Below are 22225 nucleotides of genomic sequence, written 5' to 3' on the forward strand. Positions count from 1 at the left end.
TTTTGCAGTATACAAAAATGTACCGCCCTTGTTCATCAATCCTACTCTGCATACAGTTAAACGTAACCCCTGTTTTAATAAAAATACTCACTCCTCTAGAGAAGGAAGTGTGGACAGAGTGAAACTGTAAACGAAACTCTCCCCACCCTAAGTGAGGTATGGAAATATTAGTGAGGTGTGTCTCCTGCAGGCACAGGAGTGTGGCCCCATATATTTTTGCTGTTGACAAAACTGATGCTTTTTTCCATGGGTCCCCTAGGCCTCTAACATTACATGAACATAAAGTGATACTTTCTCTTATTTCTTATTATTCTTGTGACATAGTGTAGCATTCTTTTATTCGCTGACTCTTTCCATCTTTTACTCATACTTTTTGCCTGTGATATCTTAGTAATTGAGTGCAATTTGTGGAAAACTTTTTTGTCTTGAATGTGCTTCTTCCATTTTCCCCTAAGCCTTACAAACATACTATACCTTACATTCCTTACATACAAACCAATCCAGTCAAACCATCCACTCCTTATATTCCCCTCTCATTACCTTGCTAGGCTTAGGGGGCCTTCTACTGTGACCTATCCATACACACCTCATTTTAAATATGATCAATGTAAATCTTTTTAATGTCACCCCCCCCCCCCAACCCTACCTCCCCCAAAAAAAAAAAAAAAAGACATAAACAAAAAAAAAAAGAACATTGTGCTGCACCCCTTAAAAAATGGGGGTACCATTCTATTTGCCCTCCTCCTTCCATACACCACCTCACCCCCCACCTCCCTCAGAGAGGGACGAGGGGAGAGAAACGCAAAAAAAAGAAAAAAAATAGATTTCTTCTAAATCGCTTCTCTCCCCACCCCCCCCCCCCCCCCTCAGTGTTATACTATAGCTTATTTTAGTCCCCAAAAAGACCCAAAAAAGAGAAAAAAAGACAGTCCAGTTCTTCTAATGTCTCTCATTATGAGTTACCAACCACTCCTCTACCCCCTCGGGAGTATCAAAAAAAGTAGTCCCACCAAGAGCTGTTAACCGTAGTCTTGCTGGATATAGAAATGCATATGTTAAGTTTACTTGACGTAGTTTGCATTTTACTTCCCAAAATTTAGCTCTCTTTTGAAGATCTGGTGAAAAATCGGGATATATAAACACCCTAGAACCATTGCAGAGTATATTGCCCATTTCTCTGTATTATAGTCACTTTATCCTTAAAGTATAGATTTTTTGCTAAGAGAGGTCTTGGAGGGGCTCCGGACTGGGAAGGCCTAGTAGGTACTCTATATGCTCTCTCTATTGCAAAAAATGAAGTAAAGGACTCCTGTCCGAATGTATCTCTAAACCATTTTTCTAAGAAAGCAGCAGGGTCTGCACCTTCACTGTGTTCTGGGAGTCCTACTATCTGTACATTCCTTCTTCTCATCCTGTTTTCCATTTCATCCATTTTACTCTCTTGTTTAGTTTACTGCCCTTTATGGCTCTCATCTCCCGTTTGAGGGGGGCCAGATCATCCTCCACCACACCCATTCTCCCCTCCAAAGCTGTAGCCCTATCTCAGACTTTTTGTAAGTCATGCCTGACAAAGGAAAGCTCATCCTGAATTGTTTTCAGCTGGACAGTCATTTCGTTCAGGGAGGCCCTACAGGAGTTAACTGCCTGCAGCACCTTCTTTAATGATGGCTCGGGTCCCCTGAAACCCCAACCCCAGGTGATAACCCCGAGGCAACCTCAATCGCTTGTCCCTGGGGTCCCCCCACTAGCTCTCCCACCTCCATTAACATTGGGGGTTGATTCTGTCCTTGGCTTTTCCTTACCCCTGTGGCCCCAACTTGCCAGTTAGATTGTGCCTGCTTGCTCTGTAGGGTGTTTTTTTTGGGGGGGGGGGGTCTGGCCTGGTACCTGTCCTGGATTATGAGCATATTTTTCTAATTTTGCTGCCGCTTGGCTTGCTTGACTTGCCGCTTGGCTTGCCTTTGTAGTACGCTGTGATGGCATAGTATTAAATCAGGATATATGTGCGTAGGGTATACAGCTGTTTCAGTGCCTCCACTTAACTGTACTAACCCTGTTTAAGGTTACAAAGAGGATCCTAGTTAGTACTGGTTTGATAACGGGAGGTATAAAGAGGGTAAAATTGGTTCAAACGTACAGTCTCAACTCTTTACTTACCTATGCCCAGTACAAAAAGAACAATCTTCCCCTTTATCCTTTCCTTTCACCTAAAAAAGAAACACATTGGTTGTCTCTCACCCATCCAAGATATGTCCCTCTTCAGCATCTCTTAAGTGGAGATTGTTCTATTCCTTGTAGCCAGTTTTCAATCCATGTACTCACCCTATGGTCCATGCCAACGGACCTTATTTTATACAGTAAACGTTTATGGGGAACTGTGTCAAATGCTTTTGCAAAACCCAGATACACACGTCCACGGGCCTTCCTTTATTTCGATGGCAACTCACCTCCTCATAGAAGGTTAATAGATTGGTTTGGCAAGAACGATTCTTCATGAATCCATGCTGATTACTGCTAATGATGCCATTCTCATTACTAAAATCTTGTATATAGTCCCTTATCATCCCCTCCAAGAGTTTACATACTATTGATGTTAGGCGAACTGGTTTGTAATTCCCAGGGATGTATTTTGGGCCCTTTTTAAATATTGGAGCTACATTGGCTTTTCTCCAATCAGCTGGTACCATTCCAGTCAGTAGACTGTCAGTAAAAATTAGAAACCATGGTCTGGCAATTACTTGACTTAGTTCCCGAAGTACCCTCGGGTGCAAGCCATTTGGTCCCGGTGATTTATTAATGTTAAATTTCCCAAGTCTAATTTTAATTCTGTCCTCTGTTAACCATGGAGGAGCTTCCTGTGATGTGTCATGAGGATAAACACTGCAGTTTTGGTTACTGAAGTCCCCCAATTCCCTCGTGAATACTGAGGAGAAGAATAAATTCAGTACCATCGCCATCTCCCCATCCTTTGTAACCAGATGTCCTTCCTAATTCTTTATGGGGGCAATATGGTCTGTCCTCCCTTTTTTACATACTTAAAGAATTTTTGGGTATTTTTTTTTTGCTCTCCTCCGCTATGTGTCTTTCGTGTACTATCTTAGCCATCCTTATTGCACCCTTACATTTCTTGTTGCATTGTTTATAAAGTCTGAATGCTGATGATGATCCCTCAACCTTGTTTGAAGGCCTTCTCCTTTGCTTTTATATGCATTTTTACATTGGAGCTAAGAAATCCATGACTTTTGTTCTCTTTATTAAATTTATTACCCAATGGGATGCATTGGCTACAGCCCTTATTTAATATGCTCTTAAAGCAAACCCATCTCTCCTCTGTGTCATTTGTTCCTAAGATTGTATCCCAATTTATGTCTTCTAGCAAGGCTTGTGGTTTAGGGAAGTTGGCTCTTTTATAATTCAGTGTCTTTGTACTCTCCTTATGTTTCCTAATTGTGTGATTTATACTGAAGACAATTGACCTGTTACTGTTACCTAAATTGCCCCTTATTTCCACATCCATGATCAGGTCTGTATAGTTGGTAATCATTAGATCCAGTAAAGCTTTATTTCTAGTTGTGTCTACCATCTCATCCATAAAATTGTCCTGCAAGAGGTTTAGGAACTGGCAAGCCTTAGATGAATGCACGGTTCCCTCTGCCCAGTCTGTCTGGAAAGTTAAAATCCCCCATTATGATAACACTACCCATCCTTGTGCCTAATCCAAATTGTGATAGGAGATTTTTCTACCCTTCCTCCCTCTGGTTGGGGGGCCTATACCATATTCCCAGTATTTTCCCCTTAGCTTTATCCCTTTGGAGCTCTACTTCTCTTACATTCACTTGTACATTATTCTTCATATATAGGCATACTATTCCCCCTTTTTTACAATCTCTATCCTTGCGATAAAGGGTATACCCTTGAATTTTTGCCAGCCAATCATGAGAGCTGTGGAACCAGGTCTCTGAAATTCCCACAAAATACAAATCCTCCTTGTACAACAGTATCTCTAGTTCACCCATCTTGTCCACCAGGCTCCTGGTGTTGGTGAACATGTCACGTAGTTGAGACCGGTCGCATATTATCCTCTTATTGGGTGTTACGAGCTTGCAACTAGGACTTGTTACTATACTTACCTTGAGTTTATGTGCTTTGGTCAACCTACCACTAATGCCCCCAATAGTACCCTATGGAATATGTTCCGCGCTGACTATCTCTACTTCTGGTCCCTCTCCCCTAGTTTAAAAACCCCTCTAACTTTTTGACCATCTTCATTCCCAGTTGATCTGCACTCTCCTCATTTAGGTGCAGTCTGTCCCTTCTACAGTTACGGTTATGGACTGAGAAGTCGACCCAGTCCTCCAGGAACCCAAACCCCTCCTTACTACACCAGCTATTCAGCCACTTGTTTACTTCCCTAATCTCCCTCTGCCTTTCTGGTGTGGCTTGATGTACCGGTTGTATTCCTGAGAATACTATCCTGGAGGTCCTTTTGCTCAATTTAGCTCCTAAGTCCCTAAAACCGTTCTTTAGGACACTCCATCTGCCTCTGGCTTTTACATTGGTGCCAACATGCACCATGACAGCTGGGTCATCCCCAGCCCCTCCCAGTAATCTGTCCACCAGATCCGTGATGTGCCGAACCCGAGCGCTCTGGTAGACAACATACTGTTCGACGATTCAGGTCTTTGTTACAGATTGGCCTCTCTGTCCTAATAATTGAGTCCCCTACCACCAGAATCTGTCTTCCTTTCCCTTCACTTCCCCCCACTCTCACTGGAGGAGTTCTTCCCCCGAAAGGTGGGAGAGTCCCTCAGCTCCAGCAGTGCTGGTCCCTGAATGGTTTTACCAATGTCACTCAATGGAGCGTACTGCCCTGGATTGGCCTCCCTGGCACTTCCCCCCTCTACCCTTCCTGACTGTCACCCATCTACTCTTTGCTAGTGCCTGCACCTCTTTGTCTCCAGCCGCCGCTGGGTTGGCCCCAGCCGATACCTCACCACCCCTCTGCCTGATCCCTTTGCCTCTGATCTCACTATTTGTCTGCCTGATTCCACAATCCATCTGCCTGATCCCTCTTCCTCTGATCCCCCCCATCTGTCTGCCTGATCCCTCTGCCTCTGATCCCACTATCTGTCTGCCTGATCCTACCATTCCTCTACTTGATCTCAGCCACCCCTCTGCCACTGATTCCACCACCCCTCTGCCACTGATTCCACCACCCCTCTGCCACTGATTCCACCACCCCTCTGCCACTGATTCCACCACCCCTCTGCCACTGATTCCACCACCCCTATGCCTGATCCCACCACTCGTCTGTCTGATCGCAACCACCCCTCTGCCACTGATCCAACCACCCTCTGCCTGGTCCCAGCCATCCCTCTGCCACTGATCCCACCACCCCTCTGCCTAATCCAGCCATCCCTCTGCCTGATCCAACCACCCCTCTGCCTCTGTTCCCACCACCCCTCTGCCTCTGTTCCCACCACCCCTCTGCCTCTGTTCCCACCACCCCTCTGCCTCTGTTCCCACCACCCCTCTGCCTCTGTTCCCACCACCCCTCTGCCTCTGTTCCCACCACCCCTCTGCCTCTGTTCCCACCACCCCTCTGCCTCTGTTCCCACCACCCCTCTGCCTCTGATTCCACCACCCCTCTGCCTCTGATTCCACCACCCCTCTGCCTCTGATTCCACCACCCCTCTGCCTCTGATTCCACCACCCCTCTGCCTCTGATTCCACCACCACTCTGCCTCTGATTCCACCACCCCTCTGCCACTGATCCCATCCACCCCTCTGCCACTGATCCCATCCACCCCTCTGCCACTGATCCCATCCACCCCTCTGCCACTGATCCCATCCACCCCTCTGCCACTGATCCCATCCACCCCTCTGCCACTGATCCCATCCACCCCTCTGCCACTGATCCCATCCACCCCTCTGCCACTGATCCCATCCACCCCTCTGCCACTGATCCCATCCACCCCTCTGCCACTGATCCCACCCACCCCTCTGCCTCTGATCCCAGCCATCCCTTTCAAAATTGTTGCTCTTTTTCGTTTATAGTGCAAAAAAAAAACCTCAAAGGTGATAAAATACCTCCAAATGAAAGATATATTTGCTGGAAAAAGGCCGTAAATTTTGTTTGGGTACACCATTGCACAACCACGTAATTGTCAGTTAAAGCGACACAGTTCTGTATCGCAAAAAATGGGCAAATCCTTCCGGTCCTTAACTAGTTAATCAGTGCAGGGCAACTAGGCACACAGCAACACTTCATCCACTCTCGCTCAATGAACAGTTCAGAGGTGTCTATTTGAAGGTTATTTAAGTAACTGGTAACTTTTAAGGACAATGGATTATGGGATACTCCAAGACACTCGATGCACAAACTGCAGAGGATTATTTCCTATCTATAATCAGCAGCAATACAGTCATTTAGTACCAACTGTGGACCAGAAGAACTTCTGGGCATATGTAGCAGAGATAGGCTGAAGTAGTCAAGATTCTTTCAGCTGAAGACCAAAAGACAATGCAGCAGATGGGCTGACTTTACACACAGATCCTGGCAGTGATCAGTCCAGAGATGCAACCTCCAGCAGAGTAGTCCAGCTTCCAGTCCAAGAAGGGGATCCAGAAACAAGCAGTCCCCCTTCCCTTGAGCATGGGGATCCATCCACACAGGAGTAAAAAGACAAAAACTCAGGGTTTCAGACAGTGACCCCACACGGCTCGCTGCTATCATACACCCCCTCACACTGAGCAGATTGGAGCCCTGTTGCGGGGTGACAAGCTAGAGGATAAGCCAGGCCGGGGATGAGTATAAACAAGAGTTGGCGGAGCAGGGGGCAGAGTCTGTGTGGGCAGCTGAGGGAGGAGCGTCTTCTCTCCCAAGCACCATGACAGACACAGTGTGGAGATGGAGAGCGGCTATACCTTGCTAGCTCCGGTGCGCCACAACCTCTGTCAGCCTCTCATAGTAACACAGTGAGAGTGGGTAAAGCCAGCTTGTACAGGAGTGGGGCTGTATCCTGTCTCCACTCTCCTCTTAACCCCTCCCTCACTCTGCTGCTTGTGCAATCCGATACTCTGCCTCCCATTTGTGCCCAGCCACATGCATGCCATGCACCTGCTCTGTGCTGCGAGAAGAGTTCTGTAAACAGCACTATTCAAACAATAGCTGCCACAGCCCCGAGGGACACCAGACTGAATAGGGGAGACATAATTTGTGAGTGATACTTCTATCCCCGGAACAACCCCCTCTCTGTTCCCACCCCTTTGTGCTATGCATCTTCTCCCCCCCCCTACTTTTTCTTCCCCCTCTCTTCCTCCTTCTTCCCCTCCGCTCTCTCCCCCTCAATGGGTGGTTGTGGGTGTCTGCAGACCAGGGTCTTATCGGAATCTGGAAGCTCCCTTTAACCACTAGGGGGCCCCCAAGGTCCTGCCCCACATGTAAATCGGTAAATGAGTACATCATACCCCTACTCATTCCCCTACTAGGGGGGTCTCTCCTAGAAAAATGCTCCACCATCTTGTGGGCATGTGGCCCAGTATGGTTTACAAGGACTGCTTGCATGCACACCCTCCCTTTCCTGGCCTGCCAGGATGCATGCTCAGATAAGGTTCTGGAATAGATTTTGAGGGAGGGGGAGGCCTCATGGAATTTTTTTCCTATATTTTTGGAATGGGATCCTTCTTAAAATCCATACCAGACATATGGACTTGGTATGGATTGTGGAGGACCACCCAGCCTTTTTTTTTCACTGACTACTCACTGACTCACATTCTGCTGCAATTTCCCCAGCTGACAGCAGGGATGAGTCACTGGGTGTTAGGATGCCGGTGGGTGCTGACTCCTTAACATCCAATGACCCATCCCTGCCGGCTGACAGCAGGGATGAATCAAAGCTTAGTAGTATCAAAAACCCATCAAAATGGAACCAAGATACGCTACATAATCACACAAAAATCAGATCAAGTCACAGCCGTACTAGTGTGAAGCTAGCCTCAATGCATCTAGTTTATTTATTTTGCAAATGAGTTTCACATTCACCCATTTAATTTTTATCTTCTTTTTCCTTTTTTTGCAATTAATAGGCATGTAGCAAAAGCCTTTTCTGTTGCTCTTAATTGAATATCTGTGGAATTCAATGAAACATTATCCTTGTGACTATATACTTTACATCTGTACTATGAAAAAAGTAAAATCCTATTTTTGCATAAGAATGCTAAATTTTTTCCAGAGCAATTTCACAAATATTGCATCTTTAATTATAATTTTTCTGCTGTTTAACAAAGTATAATATTTTCTGCACGTGTTGAATTTAAATATCTTTTTCCATGTGAATGTGTGAGTGTATGATATGTATGATATGAATAATTTGTTTGTCTTTACAGTACACACAAAACCTAAATTTGCAAGGAAATTATCTAAAGGTGATTACATCAAGAGCATTCATTTCAACGCCTTATTTAACTCATCTTAATCTATACAACTGCAGCATCAAAACAATAGAAGAAGGAGCTTTCAGAAGCCTTGGACGTTTGTCACATCTTAACCTTGGCTCCAACCATATAAGTTTTATATATCAGGAATCTTTTGATGGACTTTCATCTCTGCAATATTTAAACCTCAAGAAAAATCACCTTGAGGAGATAAGACCAGGAGCATTTAGCCAATTAGGTCTTTTGAACTTTCTAAATATTGGAAATAATTTCTTGGTCTATTTACCAGATATGTTGTTTCAAGGACTGATGCAGCTTAAATTTTTGTGTCTTTCCAACAATATGATTAACATTATATCATATGAGGCATTTGCAGGCCTACCCAACCTTAGAAGGCTAAGTCTCGACCACAATGAACTTCAGTACTTTCCAACAGAGGCTTTCGCTAGACTGTCTGGTCTCATAAAGTTAGAAATGGGATGGAATCCAATGACATTTATTCAAGAAGAAGCTATCCACATGACATCCCTCAAACAGTTATATATTAATAATATGGCATTACAGGAAGTGTCTTTCAAAGCATTTGAAAAAAGCAAACATATTTCTTTAATTGACATCAGTAACAATCAGATTAGTACATTACAACCGCTGGCAGGGGTTGAACAGCTGAAATATCTAAACTTGACAGGCAATAGTGTGCCTTGTGATTGTCAAATACAGCCATTCAAAGTTTGGGCAGACATAAAAAGACTGAAGGTTGATTTGTTTTGCTTTGGCCCCAATCATTTTCATGGAGATCACCTAGACTCTCTGAGAGCAATTGACCTAAAATGTGGAATTTTTCCTGAGGAAGCTTATAATATTTTGCCAGCCACGAAAAAGACACCTGAAAAAAATCTATGTCCAATGAGCTGCAACTGCAAATCTGATGTTAAACATGTCACATGTGGAAATAAATTCTTAAGACAGGTACCCCAAGGTTTTCCTAAAGACACCAGCTTGATTGATCTACGTGGAAATGTATTTAATGTTATTCCTACAAGAGCTTTCATGGATTTGCAAAATGTAATTTCTCTTCATCTCCAGCATTGTGATATTAAAGACCTTCAACCAGAAGCATTTCTAGGAATGAAGAATTTGATATACCTTTACCTGTCTAATAATCAGATTTTTGCTTTAAATCCTGATGTCTTTCAGGGAGCACCAAACATTGGATATCTTTTCTTAGACAATAACAAGTTTATTAAGGTTCCAAAGGAAATTTTTGGACTACTTCCAAATCTTTTATCCCTTCACATGCAGCATAATTCTATTACTTCACTTTCAGACATGGCTGGTGCAGAAAAACTACGCTGGTTATACTTAACAGGAAATAACATAAGTTTGATTACATCAACTGCTTTTAAAAGTATGATGTTTCTAGAAAAACTCTATCTAGATGAGAATAAGTTGAAAGAGGTGCCAACACATGCACTCAAAGGATTGCCTATGCTGACAGAGTTAAGACTATCCAAGAATCCTATCAGAAATATTGGAAACGGTGCCTTTTTGGCAATATCTCGATCACTGCAGCATTTGTATCTCAATGACATGGGACTATTAAAGGTAAAGTACTATATTTGAAAAACATAGCAAATAGCATAACTATTGTACTTTTAAAAATTGTTTTAAGTCAAAAAGACATCTTTCTGAAATTCTAATTCACTCTCTGTGTTCTATTGTAAACATCCATTCTTGATTGCTGTCATTGCAAAAGCAATGTAACCTTTGTCTATATGGATATTCTATGCCCACCATTAACCCTATTGTGTCCAAATAATCACACCAAAGTGTGTTTCTACTATCACATAGCAAACACACAAAATTTCATGAGACTCATGCTTACCAATATTTTTCTGGCCTAAGACCTGAAGAACTCAATTTCAAGCACACCTGGACTCTATGTATTTGCAGCACCAGGTGATAGGTAAGGAGATTAGAAACATTGGTCCTCTGACCACATCACAATGGAAAGTACCTGGGATATATTTAGACCATTGAAGCCTCCCTAAAGAAATCTTTTCACCACTAAGAATGATTGAATTTGCTTGGGTTCTATTTTCAGAAGTTTTAATGAATCCTGTTATAAATTGGATGACCCCAAACATAGCAGCAATTTGGGTCTATTGGAGATGAAATCTTTAAATTCTAAATTTTAAGGGGCTAATAGGCAAGCTACTAAAAATGCAATACAAAATGCCATGCAAACCAACAGCAGTTTTCTTCAACAAGTCTGTATAGTGGTAAAAGATTCCATTTCAATGTGAAAAAAAACCCATAAATCCCTTAACCACTTGCTGGCCAACATACGTATTAAAATGTGATGTCAGCAAGTGGTTAGACCATTATGATTATAGCTGCAGCCATTATCCTGGTACCATTTTTTTTTTTCAGCTACTGATCAGCTTTCTTGTCCAAAAAGTGCTTTCAATGGCTGAAGCTTCCCACTTCCTTCCCTAGGCTCTTTCTTTTCTCCGGGGAGACATAGGAAAAGTTTGGGACTTTAAATGAGGCCCGCAATGACATGTGCCGCCATCCCTGTTCAATCGCATAGAGAGAAGGGAGTTTGGGACTTTTAATGAGGCGTGTAGCCAACAGTCAATGTAGTGAGCACAGACATAGTATAAATGCATATGCAAGGTGAATGTACATAAAAAAGCAATCTTTATTAAATTATCCATTGACAATTGTAGCCAATATAACATGATAAAACAATTCATAGGTTCAGTACCCACAGCAATAATACAATAAGCAATAATGAAATCAAAAACAAAACATTAGTACATGATAAAAAAACAGAAGGATTGCAGCACGATATGCTCTACATGCTTCATGAAACGTCACTTCTTCGGGAGCAGGTGCAATCCCACTATCTAAGGATAAAGTATAAATACATCAAGAACAATCTATCTGGATAGTAATGAAATATTAGTCCAGATAAGAGTAATGTCAGAACTTGATTGTCAAATACGGCACCGACAGTCAGGGCTCACCCCATGTGTGTCCACCACGGGAACTCAGGGGGCCATACCAATACATGACAGGTTGCAGTGTGAAGATCATAGAGAAAGTACAGATATCCATATAAGGGTCACTAGTGGCTTAACTGACCGTGCAAAAGGATCCTTTAAAAATAATAATGTGTGTGTGTGTATGTATGTATGTGTGTGTGTGTGTGTGTGTATATGTGTGTGTATATATATATATATATATATATATATATATATATATATATATATATATATATATATATATAATGTGTGTGTAAATAATGTAAATATAATTTTACCAAAAGAGTATGAATTATCAGAATCTAAATGAGTATTAAAGCCTATATATGGATAGACTACTGCTGGAATCTCAGCCCAGCAGGGGAGATGGGCAATAGGTAAATAAAATAAAGTGGCTGTGTGCATGGTGTGGGAATGACTCTTTTTGTCAAATAACTTTTTATTGTTTCCAACAATGCATTACACATCATGCTGTATTGCGTCACATTAGCTCAACAAGAAAGAAAATGAGCAATCGTTAGGGGCCTCCCGCCAGTTGACCCACCATAGGGAGCCTTCTGGAAAAGGTACAGACCAGGCCAAAAAGACTCCTCCGCGATCAACTGGGCCAGCACTGGATATAGATATATAGTGCCACCCATCATAGTGTCCAGTGAGGTAGCCCAATAGCTAGGTACAGATATCTACAAATGTTACTAACTGCTCACTCTAGTCGTTGTTTTCAAAGCAACTTTCTGAAGGAACGATAAGGCACATGGAAACAAGAGCAAAGGAGATTAGAGAATCAAGAAGATAAAGAAAAGGAAAGAGATACTAAGCGATAAAGAAAAGAAAGGGGAGAGCAAAGGCGAGAGAATAGGAGATAAAAGGGATAAGAGAAGTGAGAGAGAACATTAAGAAATAGAAGAGGGGTGGGAGGGAGAGTGGGGGAGGGAAGAGGGGGGGTAATCACCGTGTGTGGTCCCCGTGCCAGATCACATCCGGTCCTCCCGAAGATTCCATGGGTTTCAGACCACATCATGAGCCTCAATCCGGTCCTGTATCCTGGCGATCATCCTCTCCATCAATTCCACGTCCCTAATTCTAGTATGGAGCGCACCGAGGGTGGGGGGCTGTACTTTTTTCCAATGTAGGGCAATTAGACACCTCGCCGCTGTCAGGATATGTCATGACAGTTTCTTTCGGGACTTCGTCAATTTAGGAAAGGGGATGCCCAACAAGAAGGTCTTGGGGTCCAGTGCCACCTGCTGATCTAGGATAGTAGTCAAGAGGCGCTGGACCTCTTCCCAAAAGGGAACTATAAGGGGGCATTGCCAGAAAATGTGGAACAGTGTACCCCTGTGGGCCAGGCACCTCCAGCATCTGTCGGAGGAGGTGGGGTAGATGGCGTGTAGAACGTCCGGGGTCATGTACCAGAAAAATAAAACATTTTACGCATTCTCCCTGTAGAGCGTTCACAGGGAGCTTTTCGAGGCCTGGGACCATATCATCTGCCACTGCTCCTCTGTGATCTCCCCACCCAACGCCTTCTCCCACTTGAGCATATAGGTATGCTTGCCTTTCAAAGCTTTAGGGGGAGCGTTGATTATTTTATAAATGGCAGATATCAATCCCCTTTGGGCTATGCCCGCTAGGATTACAGTCTCAAAAGTGGAGGGCGGGGAGAAGCGCAGGTCAGAGGATATGGTCTGGGCATAGTGTCGTATCTGTAAATAACTGTAAAAACTCTGTCGCGGGAGGTCGAATTTAGATTGAAGGTCGGCATATGGCATCAGTCTCCGCGACCTGGGGTCCACCAGGGTTCCCAGATGGAAGAGATTCCGGGATGACCACGGATTGGACATCGGGTATGTCAGGCTATCTGGCACCTTAGGGTGATATAAAAAGGACGTCAGGAGCGACTTATCCGAGGATAAATCGTATACCTTAGAGAGCTTACGCCATAGGCCCTGCAGGTGAGACATAGTTCCCAGTAATTTGGCCCGGGGGACCAATGCTGCCGCACTCCAGAGCATACTATTAGGGTGAGCTGGGGCCAGCCAAAGTTTCTCGATTTCCGTCCATCTATTATTTGACCGCTGGGTGAACCAGGAGGTCACTGCTCGGAGCTGGGCTGCCTGGTAATACTTAACGAGGTCCGGAAACGCCAGACCCCAGGTCCGAGCGGGAGGCAGTCATTACAGAGCGAGGTATTCTATGGCTTTTGTAGTTCCACGTGAAATTGAGCAGATCCGCTTGCAGTTTTTTCAGATGGTGGTAAGGTATGGGGATAGGAAGGGTCTGGAAAAGGTAAAGGAGTTTCGGAAGGATTGTCATTTTTACCGATGCTATCCTACCAAAGAGGGAAATCTGGTGCTTCCGCCATTGGGAGAGTAGCTGCCTGATAGTGCCATACAAGGGCGGGAAGTTTGCCTGGTATAGGGAAGCGAAAGTCGGGGTAATATGTATCCCCAGGTATTTCAATGAGGAGGTTTTCCAATGATATGGGAAAGTGGATCGGAGATGGTCTACCTCCAGGGGTGGGATGTTTACCGGGAGGGCTTCCGCTTTTGAGGCGTTAATTTTATAACCCGATAGGGCACTGTAGCGATCTAACTCCTTGTGTAAATTGGGCAGGGAAATTCTAGGCTGGGTCAGGGTAAGGATAACATCATCCGCGAACCGTGAGACCTTAAACTCCCTATCCCTAACTGGGATGCCCCTGATATCCTGATTCCGCCTAATGGACGCCGCCAAGGGTTCTACGCAAAGGGCAAATAATAAGGGTGACAGGGGACATCCCTGGCGTGTGCCATTAGAGACAGAGAAGCTCGATGAAGTAGCGAAGGGGGTCTTAACTTGAGAGGACGGGTTGGAGTAGAGGTGCCGTATAGCCTGCAGGAACGGTCCCCTCATCCCCATGTGTGTCAGCGTGGCGAACAGGAAGGGCCACCCCAGTCTATCAAATGCTTTTTCCGCATCCAGGCTCAGGAGCAGGGATGGGATACCCCCCCTATTCGCCACCTCAACCAAGTCTATAACCTTCCTGGTATTATCACCAGCTTGACGGAGAGGGACGAATCCCACCTGATCTTTATGTATAAGGGAAGGGAGGACCATGTTGAGCCACAAGGATAGGAGTTTTGTAAAGATTTTCAGGTCTGCGTTCAAGAGTGCAATAGCCCTTTAGTTGGCACAGAGGATGGGGTCCTTATCCGGTTTGGGTATCAGGATGAGAAAGGAGCGTTGCATATCGGGGGGGACCGGGGTATTCAGCAGGAACGCGTTAAACAATCTGCTCATGTGTGGGAGCAATAGGGGTAGGAACGATTTATAGTATTCATAGGGCAGGCCATCCGGGCCCAGAGATTTATGAGCCGGTAACGACTTGATGGTTAGTTTTATTTCCTCCTCTGTAATGGGCTTATTCAAGGAGGCTAGATCCTGGGCTCGGATGCGGGGGATCCCGCTGTCCGTCAGGTATTGTTGCATGCGTTGGGAGAGCTCTGCCGACAAGGGGTCACTGGGGATGTCACGACTGTTGTACAGCTCCTCATAGAAGCTTGCAAACGTGTCTACGACCTCCTTAGGGTGGGAGACCACAGTATTGGCTTTAGTTTTAATCTGATGCGGGGTGGACAGGAGGTTTTTATCTCTAGGTTTCCTTGCTAAAAGAGTGCGCTTTGTTGCCCCTGTCGTAAAACGTCTGCCTGATCCTCAAGACGGTCTTTTCCACCCGGCGAAGCGCCAGATCCCTAAGCTCCATGCGGAGCTTCGTTATCTTTCGGAGGGTACGCAATGAGGGGGAGGTTTGCATGTCCCGTTCTAATTGCCCGAGCTCCCTTTCCGTTCGCAGTTTAGTGGCCTCTGCGTCCTTCTTCAATGCTGAAGAAAGGGCCATGCACTTACCGCGGATGACCGCTTTGTGGGCCTCCCACAATGTAGGGAGGGTAACATCAGGGGTTGCATTTTCAGCAAAGTAATATTTCAAAGTCGAGACTAGTTCTGCCTGGGAGGGAAGATGTTGCAGGAGGAAAGTGTTTAGCTTCCAATTATAGGGCCTAGCCACCGGGGCACCCAGGTCCAGCGTTAGTAGGATCGGGGCGTGATCCGACCATGAGATTGGCAGGACAAGGGCACTCCGGACCGTTCTCAGTGTAACATTGTTGGTGAAAAAGTAGTCTATGCAGGAGTGCAACTGGTGGGGGGCCGAGTAGTAAGTATACTGCCGATCTACCGGGTGGAGGGCACGCCAGGCGTCGAAGAGAGCGTATCGCCGGGTCAGTTGGCGAAAAAGTTTTGAGTCCCTAAGTGCTTTAGCTGAGGGCGGCCGGGGCATCGCCGCCAGGCGGTCCGCAGTAGCTGACTGGGCCAGGTTGAAGTCACCCCCCACCACTAGGTAACCGTGGTCCAATTTAAACAGTCGGAGCAAGAGTTTAGAAAGAAAACTGTGCTGACGGGTATTTGGGGCATATAGGGTACAAAGGGTGATCGGTTGGGACCGCCACGTGCCTTTTAAGTATCAGGAAGCCTCCCCCGGGGTCACTGTAATGATCAAGGTAGGTAAATGGGGCTCCGTGACGGATCAGGATGGCCACGCCCGCTCTCTTATGAGACCCCGAGGATAGGTAAGCGAGAGGGAAATATCTAGAGGCAAAAGCAAAAGAACCCCCCTTATCAAAATGTGTCTCCTGAACCAGGACAATGTCCGCTCCAGACTGCCTGAATTCCCTCAGTGCCAGATGCCGTTTCTTGTTTGAATTTAAGCCGTGGACATTTAGGGATAAAATTTTAGCCATCAGTCATGTCGGGGGGGGGGGGGGAGTGTAAGCGAATTCTTACCCGGTTACCACCTTTCCGGACGACCTCCAGGAGCCAGGAGCTTGCTTGTTCCGGTGGAGGGACCCAACGGGATGCGTCCCGATTGTCTACGGACCCCAACACGGTGGGATGGTAGGGAAGGGAAGGGGGGGAGAGAGATAGAGAAAAGAAGAGAAGGTTAGAGCAGCAAACAAAAGAACACATATCAAGCAGGCAACTGTTATACAACAAAACATACAACCACATGAGACCATGAACAGGCAAGTCGCTCAGGTCTAGTCGGATTCCCAGGGGGCCACCAGATCCCGAACCTGAGGGCCGAGGAAATGCAATTGCGATACCAATTGCCAGACATCTCCTAGGGTCCCGGATACATCGCCAATGCATCCGGGAAGGAGGGGGGGGGGGTGACACAAGGACATGAGGAAACTCACTTTGTCGGGTCTCCCACGTGTACCAGCCTAAATGCGACGTGTCAATAAGAAGGCATCTAGAGGGACAGGAAGGGGATTCAGGGGGCAGTGTATGCGGGCAGGATCGTAATGTCCAGACAACGGTCCGTAGGCCAACCAACAAACAAAACGGGCCGTATTCCCTTTCGCCACAAGGGCAAATGGAATCAAAAAAGAGAAAAAAAATATGCAAAAATAGCCACTGTGCGATGCTTCAGCCATGTCCTTGTCGGGCCGATTTTTTAGGTGCTTCCCGGTTTCGAGGACGTTGTCGGGAGGGGACCTTCTGCCACAGTGTCGGAGGAGTGGGCTGGGTAGCCACTAGATCCCAATCCGGCAGCTGGGGAGGACGAACGCCCAATTCTTCACAGAAGGCACGGAGGTCTTCAGGATACCGCAAGGATGCTGTCTTGCCTTGATGTTTAGCTGTAAGGGTGAACGGAAATCCCCAACAGTAAGGGATGGCAGCGTCCTGCAAGATGCGGAGCAGCGGCTGGAGAAGTCTGCGTTTTCTGTAGCGTAAGCCAGGAGAGATCCGGAAAGAGTTGGACTGGTGTGTTTCGAAAGGTCACCACCCGAGCCAGGCGGGCCTGTCTCATTATGTCCTCTTTAATGTGGAACGAAGTGATTCTGCATATGACATCCCTGGGGCTCGAGGTTGCATTTTTGGGGCGCAAGGCCCTGTGCGCTCTGTCCATCTCAATAAACTTGGTAGGGGGCTCCCCAAGAAGGTCATTAAATATTTCCTGCAGGATAATTTGTAGGTCTTCCAGGCCGTCCGCCTCCGGTATCCCCCTCACCCTTATGTTATGCCTGCGCCCCCTGTTATCCAAGTCCTCCACATGGCGTTGCATATCCCTCAGGAGCATGCGATGGTCGGCCCCCTGCGCTTGGGTCCTGTGGATCGCTATTTTGGTCTCTTGGATCCCCTTCTCGGCCATCTCCACCCGGTCCGCCAAGTGCTTAAGGCCGGAATGTAGCATTTGTATTTCCGCTCTACATGTAGATTTGACGTCTTCAATCAATTGCTTAAAGTCCTCTTTAGTGGGAAATGCTTGCAGGTAGTGTTGCCACTGCGGGTGCATGGGCAGTGGGGAGGGCCCTCCAGGGTCACCCCCAGCTGGGTGCAGGTGAGGTGGCGGCGCACGTCCAAAACTCCCGGACCCGCTCGCCCGTCTAGGTGGGGCAGGTTCGGCGGGTAGGTCCCACACCCCCTCCCAGGCAGGCATAGGGGCCGGGGGGGTTTGATGGCTCTGTCCTTCCTCCCGTCGTGGGGATAGTCCCGCCATACATGCGGTGGGGATTGGGGAGCCACTGCGGTGTCATTGTGGGCTGGGAGCCCATGATGAGGCCAGCCTCTGGGCCTTGGATGGAGGCGGCCGGGCCCCCGGGCTCAATTGGGGCCCCCCCAATCCCCCATGTCCCTGATGTGACCGGGACAGCGGTTCCCCTGGGGGGGGGGGGGGGGGCGGGAAAGTCAGTATCATCCAGGGATGGGGGGACCCCAATGAACTGGCAGGGAGGAGGGGGTCCGATGTCGCTCTAAGCAGCCTGGGAAGTGTCAGTGTGCACTGCGTATCTGTTGGGGGGGGAGGGGAACCGCAACTCAAGTGCTCCGGGCGCCGTCCAGACTCCATGCAACCCCCTGCCTCCCCCCAGCCATCCCCTCTGTCAGGTTCCCACTCCGCTGCGGTGCATGGGGGGCTTCAGTCCCCATTGTTGTGGCCTCTGGCCTCTGGTGGCTGTGCACTGCCCTGATGCCTGCAGAGGGCTGGTCTCGCGGGTGCCAGGCTCGGAAGGCGTCATGGTAGGCCTCAGGCCTAGTCCGGCGGCCCGAGGCGGGGCCGGGAGCGGGGATACACTCAGCCCGCCAGAGGTCCGATCGGCAGCGCTGGAACCGGGTGGCGTCTCGGCCTCCTCAGGGCCCGTGGAGCGGCCGTTCTGCAGGCTGGATGCCGGGGATGAGGCCCAGGACGTCTCCGCGGCCGCGGCCAGCGCCATCTTGGGAGGCCCGCCGGCCGGGGAAATCCGTCTGCGAAAAGAAGGCCCGGAGGCCCGTCACAGGTCCTGGAGGGGCTGCGGAGGGTCCCCTGGTGGAAGCAGTGCGGGTGGCCCTCGATCTGCCCATCGGATGGTGGTGGATTGTCCCTCAAAGTGCCGCTGGAGCTGAGCTGGTGGGAGAGCGAATGGATTAAGCGTCCAATCGACTCGACTTCCGGTCACGCCCCCATTCGGGAATGACTCTTAAAAACATAAAACAATGTGAACCTAATGCCAATGTATATATGAGATAAAATATATATGCAGTGAGACAAAAAATATTATATAGTGAATCTGGAAACCCCTGTGGGGAGGGATCCCACAGCAATAGGGAGGGGAACTGGTGTGTGTAGACAAGGGAAGGGAGTCAAAAATAGCTTGTCCTGAGCCAATTACCTTGTATTTGCTGTTGTGTGTGCAACCAAAAGAGCATCACCAAGTGGGTCCAATAGTAAATTCAAACAGTAGCCCTCTGCAAGTGGGGTTGGTGTAAACCCTATCAGGTATGCATGGAAAGTGGCCACCAGTGCCATGCGGCGCACTTATGAGGGAGTGCGTCATCACCTAAACGGCAGGAGCCAATCAGGTGTGTGGCGCCAAAGGGCTCCATCATGAAAGAAACGCCAGATGGCAAACCACGTGTCTGCATGCAAATGCCACTTCAGTGAAGCTGTGGGAGGCATGGCGCCAATGCGGCGCGGCTGAACCCGTCACTACCCCCACATGTGAATTAGGAAGGGCAGCTGAGACGCATCGCAGTTCCCGGAAGTGGACAGAGAACGGGCAGCGCGGCAATCCACGCTGTGCGAAACATGAAACCGGCCATGAAACAGGAACACATGAATTTTAACCCAAACACGAAAGAGTAAACAAATAAACATGTATTGTGGAACCCAATGTAGATGGGAACAGCACCCTGGATGCCTATACAGTAAAGACATCAAGGAATATGTCACTTACAATCGACTGTGGCAACACACCTCCATCCCTGTATAGATTACGTAGGAAAAGTTTGGGACTTTTACCGCTTAAAGCGGGAGTCCACCGGGACTCCGCGTTTTTTTTTTTTTTTTTTTTAAAGCCAGCAGCTACAAATACTGCAGCTGCTGACTTTTAAATAGTGACACTTACCTGTCCAGCGCGCCCGCGATGTCGGCACCCGAAGCCGATCGCTCGCTCGTCTATCGGGTCCTGCCGCCGCCATCTTGGGTATGGGAATCAGGAAATGGAGCCTTTCGGCTTCATTTCCCGGTTCCCTACTGCGCATGCGCGAGCCACGCGGCGCAATCCAGACGGTCCCCGCTGCCTCTGGGAGCTGTGTGTTTCCCAGCAGGCAGCGGGGCACTTGCTGAAGGGGGCGGGCGCTTGCGGAAAGGGGCGTAACGTACGCCCCTTTCCGCAGAGAGCTAGCCCGGAAGTGGGTGCAGTTACCTGGATTATCCAGGTAACTGCACCCCCCTCCCCCCTGAAAGGTGCCGATTGTGGTGCCGGAGGGGGGGGGGGATTCCGATGAGCGGAGGTCCATTTTAGGGTGGACCTCCGCTTTAAGGACAGGAGGGATTTGCCCCTCAATGACCAGAGTACTTTTTACAATTTGGCACAGCGCTGTTTTAAATGGTAATTGCACGGTCATGCAATGCTGCACCCAAACAAAATTTGCGCCCTTTTTTTCCCCACAAATAGAGCTTTCTTTTGGTAGTATTTGATCACCTCTGGGATTTTTATTTTTTGCAATATAAATAAAAAAAGACCAAACATTTTGAAAAAAAAACATATTTTCTACTTTTTGTTATAAAAAATACAATAAACTCAATTTTAGTCATACATTTATGCCAAAATGTATTCAGTCACACAGCCACAAGTCTTAGGTAAAACAATGTCAATAGGATTTTTATATACAGCTTACCTGTAAAATCCTTTTCTTGAGAGTACATCATGGGACACAGGACCTTCATTACATAGTGGGTTATATAGGCACCTCTGGTGATTGGACACTGGTTAACCCCCAATTAAGGAGAATTCCTCCCCTATATAACCCCTCCCATATGGGAGGCACCTCAGTTTTGTAGCAAGCAATAGGAAACCACGTAAAACCCAAGAGGGGCGGGGGCCCTGTGTCCCATGATGTACTCTCAAGAAAAGGATTTTACAGGTAAGCTGTATATAAAAATCCTATTTTCTTGATCATACATCACGGGACACAGGAGCTTCATTACATAGTGGGATGTCCCATAGCAATGCTCAGATTGAGGGGAGGGAGACACAGATCATAATTATAGACCGCCATGGACCGGAGGGCCTAAACTGCAGCCTGCAGTACACTGCGCCCGAAGTCGATATCCTCTTGCCCTCTGACATCCATCTGATAGAATCTGGTGAATGTGTGGACTGATGACCAAGTTGCAGCCTTACAGATCTGAGCCAGGGAGGCCTGGTGATGCACTGCCCAAGAGGCACTTACAGCCCTAGTTGGGTGCGCTTTCACTTGAAAAGGAGGGATCTTCCCTTTAACACTATAGGCCTGAGAAATAATCTGTCTAATCCACCTTGAGAGAGTGGATTTTGATGCCGCCTGGCCCTTCCTAGGGCCTTCCGGCAAAATAAGCAGTCAGTTTTCCTTATCTGAGCAGTTGCTTGAAGATAGATACTGATTGCCCTTACCACATCCAAAGTGTGCAAAGACTCTTCTGCGGACTGTGGGTCTGGAAAAAAGGAGGGTAGGATTACATCTTGATTCAAATGGAATCCCGTAACAACCTTAGGCAGAAAGGACCTGTTGGGACGCATTACCACCCGGTCCTTATGAATAATTAGATACGGTTCCTTGCTGGAGAGAGCTGCTAGCTCTGACACTCTCCTAGCCGATGAAATGGCTACCAAGAAAACCAATTTTTATTTTTTTTTGTCAAAAAGGACTAATGAAGCCAGATGCAAAGGTTCAAATGGTTGCCCCTGCAAAGCTGAGAGAACCAAATTCAGATCCCATGGGCATACCGGAGGTTTGACTGGCGGTCTTATCCGCATGTTCCCCTGCATGAAAGCCCGCACCAGGGAATGTAATGCAAGTGGCTTCTGAAAAAACACTGACAAGGCCGAAATCTGCACCTTGATAGTGCTTACGGCCAAATTCATTTCTAGGCCTGACTGGAGAAAGGCCAAGATCCTGCTAACGACATACTTTCTAGGATGCTATTCCCTGAGTTCACACCAGGAAACATATGCCTTCCAGATCTTGTAGTAAATAAGCCTGGAGGCCGGCTTTCTGGCATTGACCAGAGTAGAAAGGACTGGCCCCGAAAGCCCACGATCCCTCAGAATGTGGGTCTCAGCAGCCAAACCGTCAAATTCAGACTGCGTAAAGCAGGATGGTAAATTGGACCCTGTGAGAGCAGATCTGGCCGGAGAGGAAGGATCCATGGCCTGCCTACTGCCAACTTCATGATCTCT

General features: G+C 47.3%; 1 protein-coding gene across 1 annotated transcript in view; it reads left to right on the forward strand.

Moving 5' to 3' along the window:
* Nucleotides 1-22225, forward strand: part of CHADL (chondroadherin like) — a 676966-nt gene that overhangs the window by 276065 nt on the left and 378676 nt on the right. The window contains exon 4 of the mRNA XM_077452489.1: nucleotides 8389-10041. Coding sequence (XP_077308615.1) covers nucleotides 8389-10041 — 1653 coding nt within the window. The remainder of the gene's footprint in view (nucleotides 1-8388; nucleotides 10042-22225) is intronic.

This window comes from Lithobates pipiens, unplaced genomic scaffold (assembly GCF_037356315.1).
Source record: "Lithobates pipiens isolate NorthernLeopardFrog02 unplaced genomic scaffold, aLitPip1_a1.2 Scaffold_23, whole genome shotgun sequence".
In the NCBI taxonomy this organism is placed as follows: domain Eukaryota; kingdom Metazoa; phylum Chordata; class Amphibia; order Anura; family Ranidae; genus Lithobates; species Lithobates pipiens.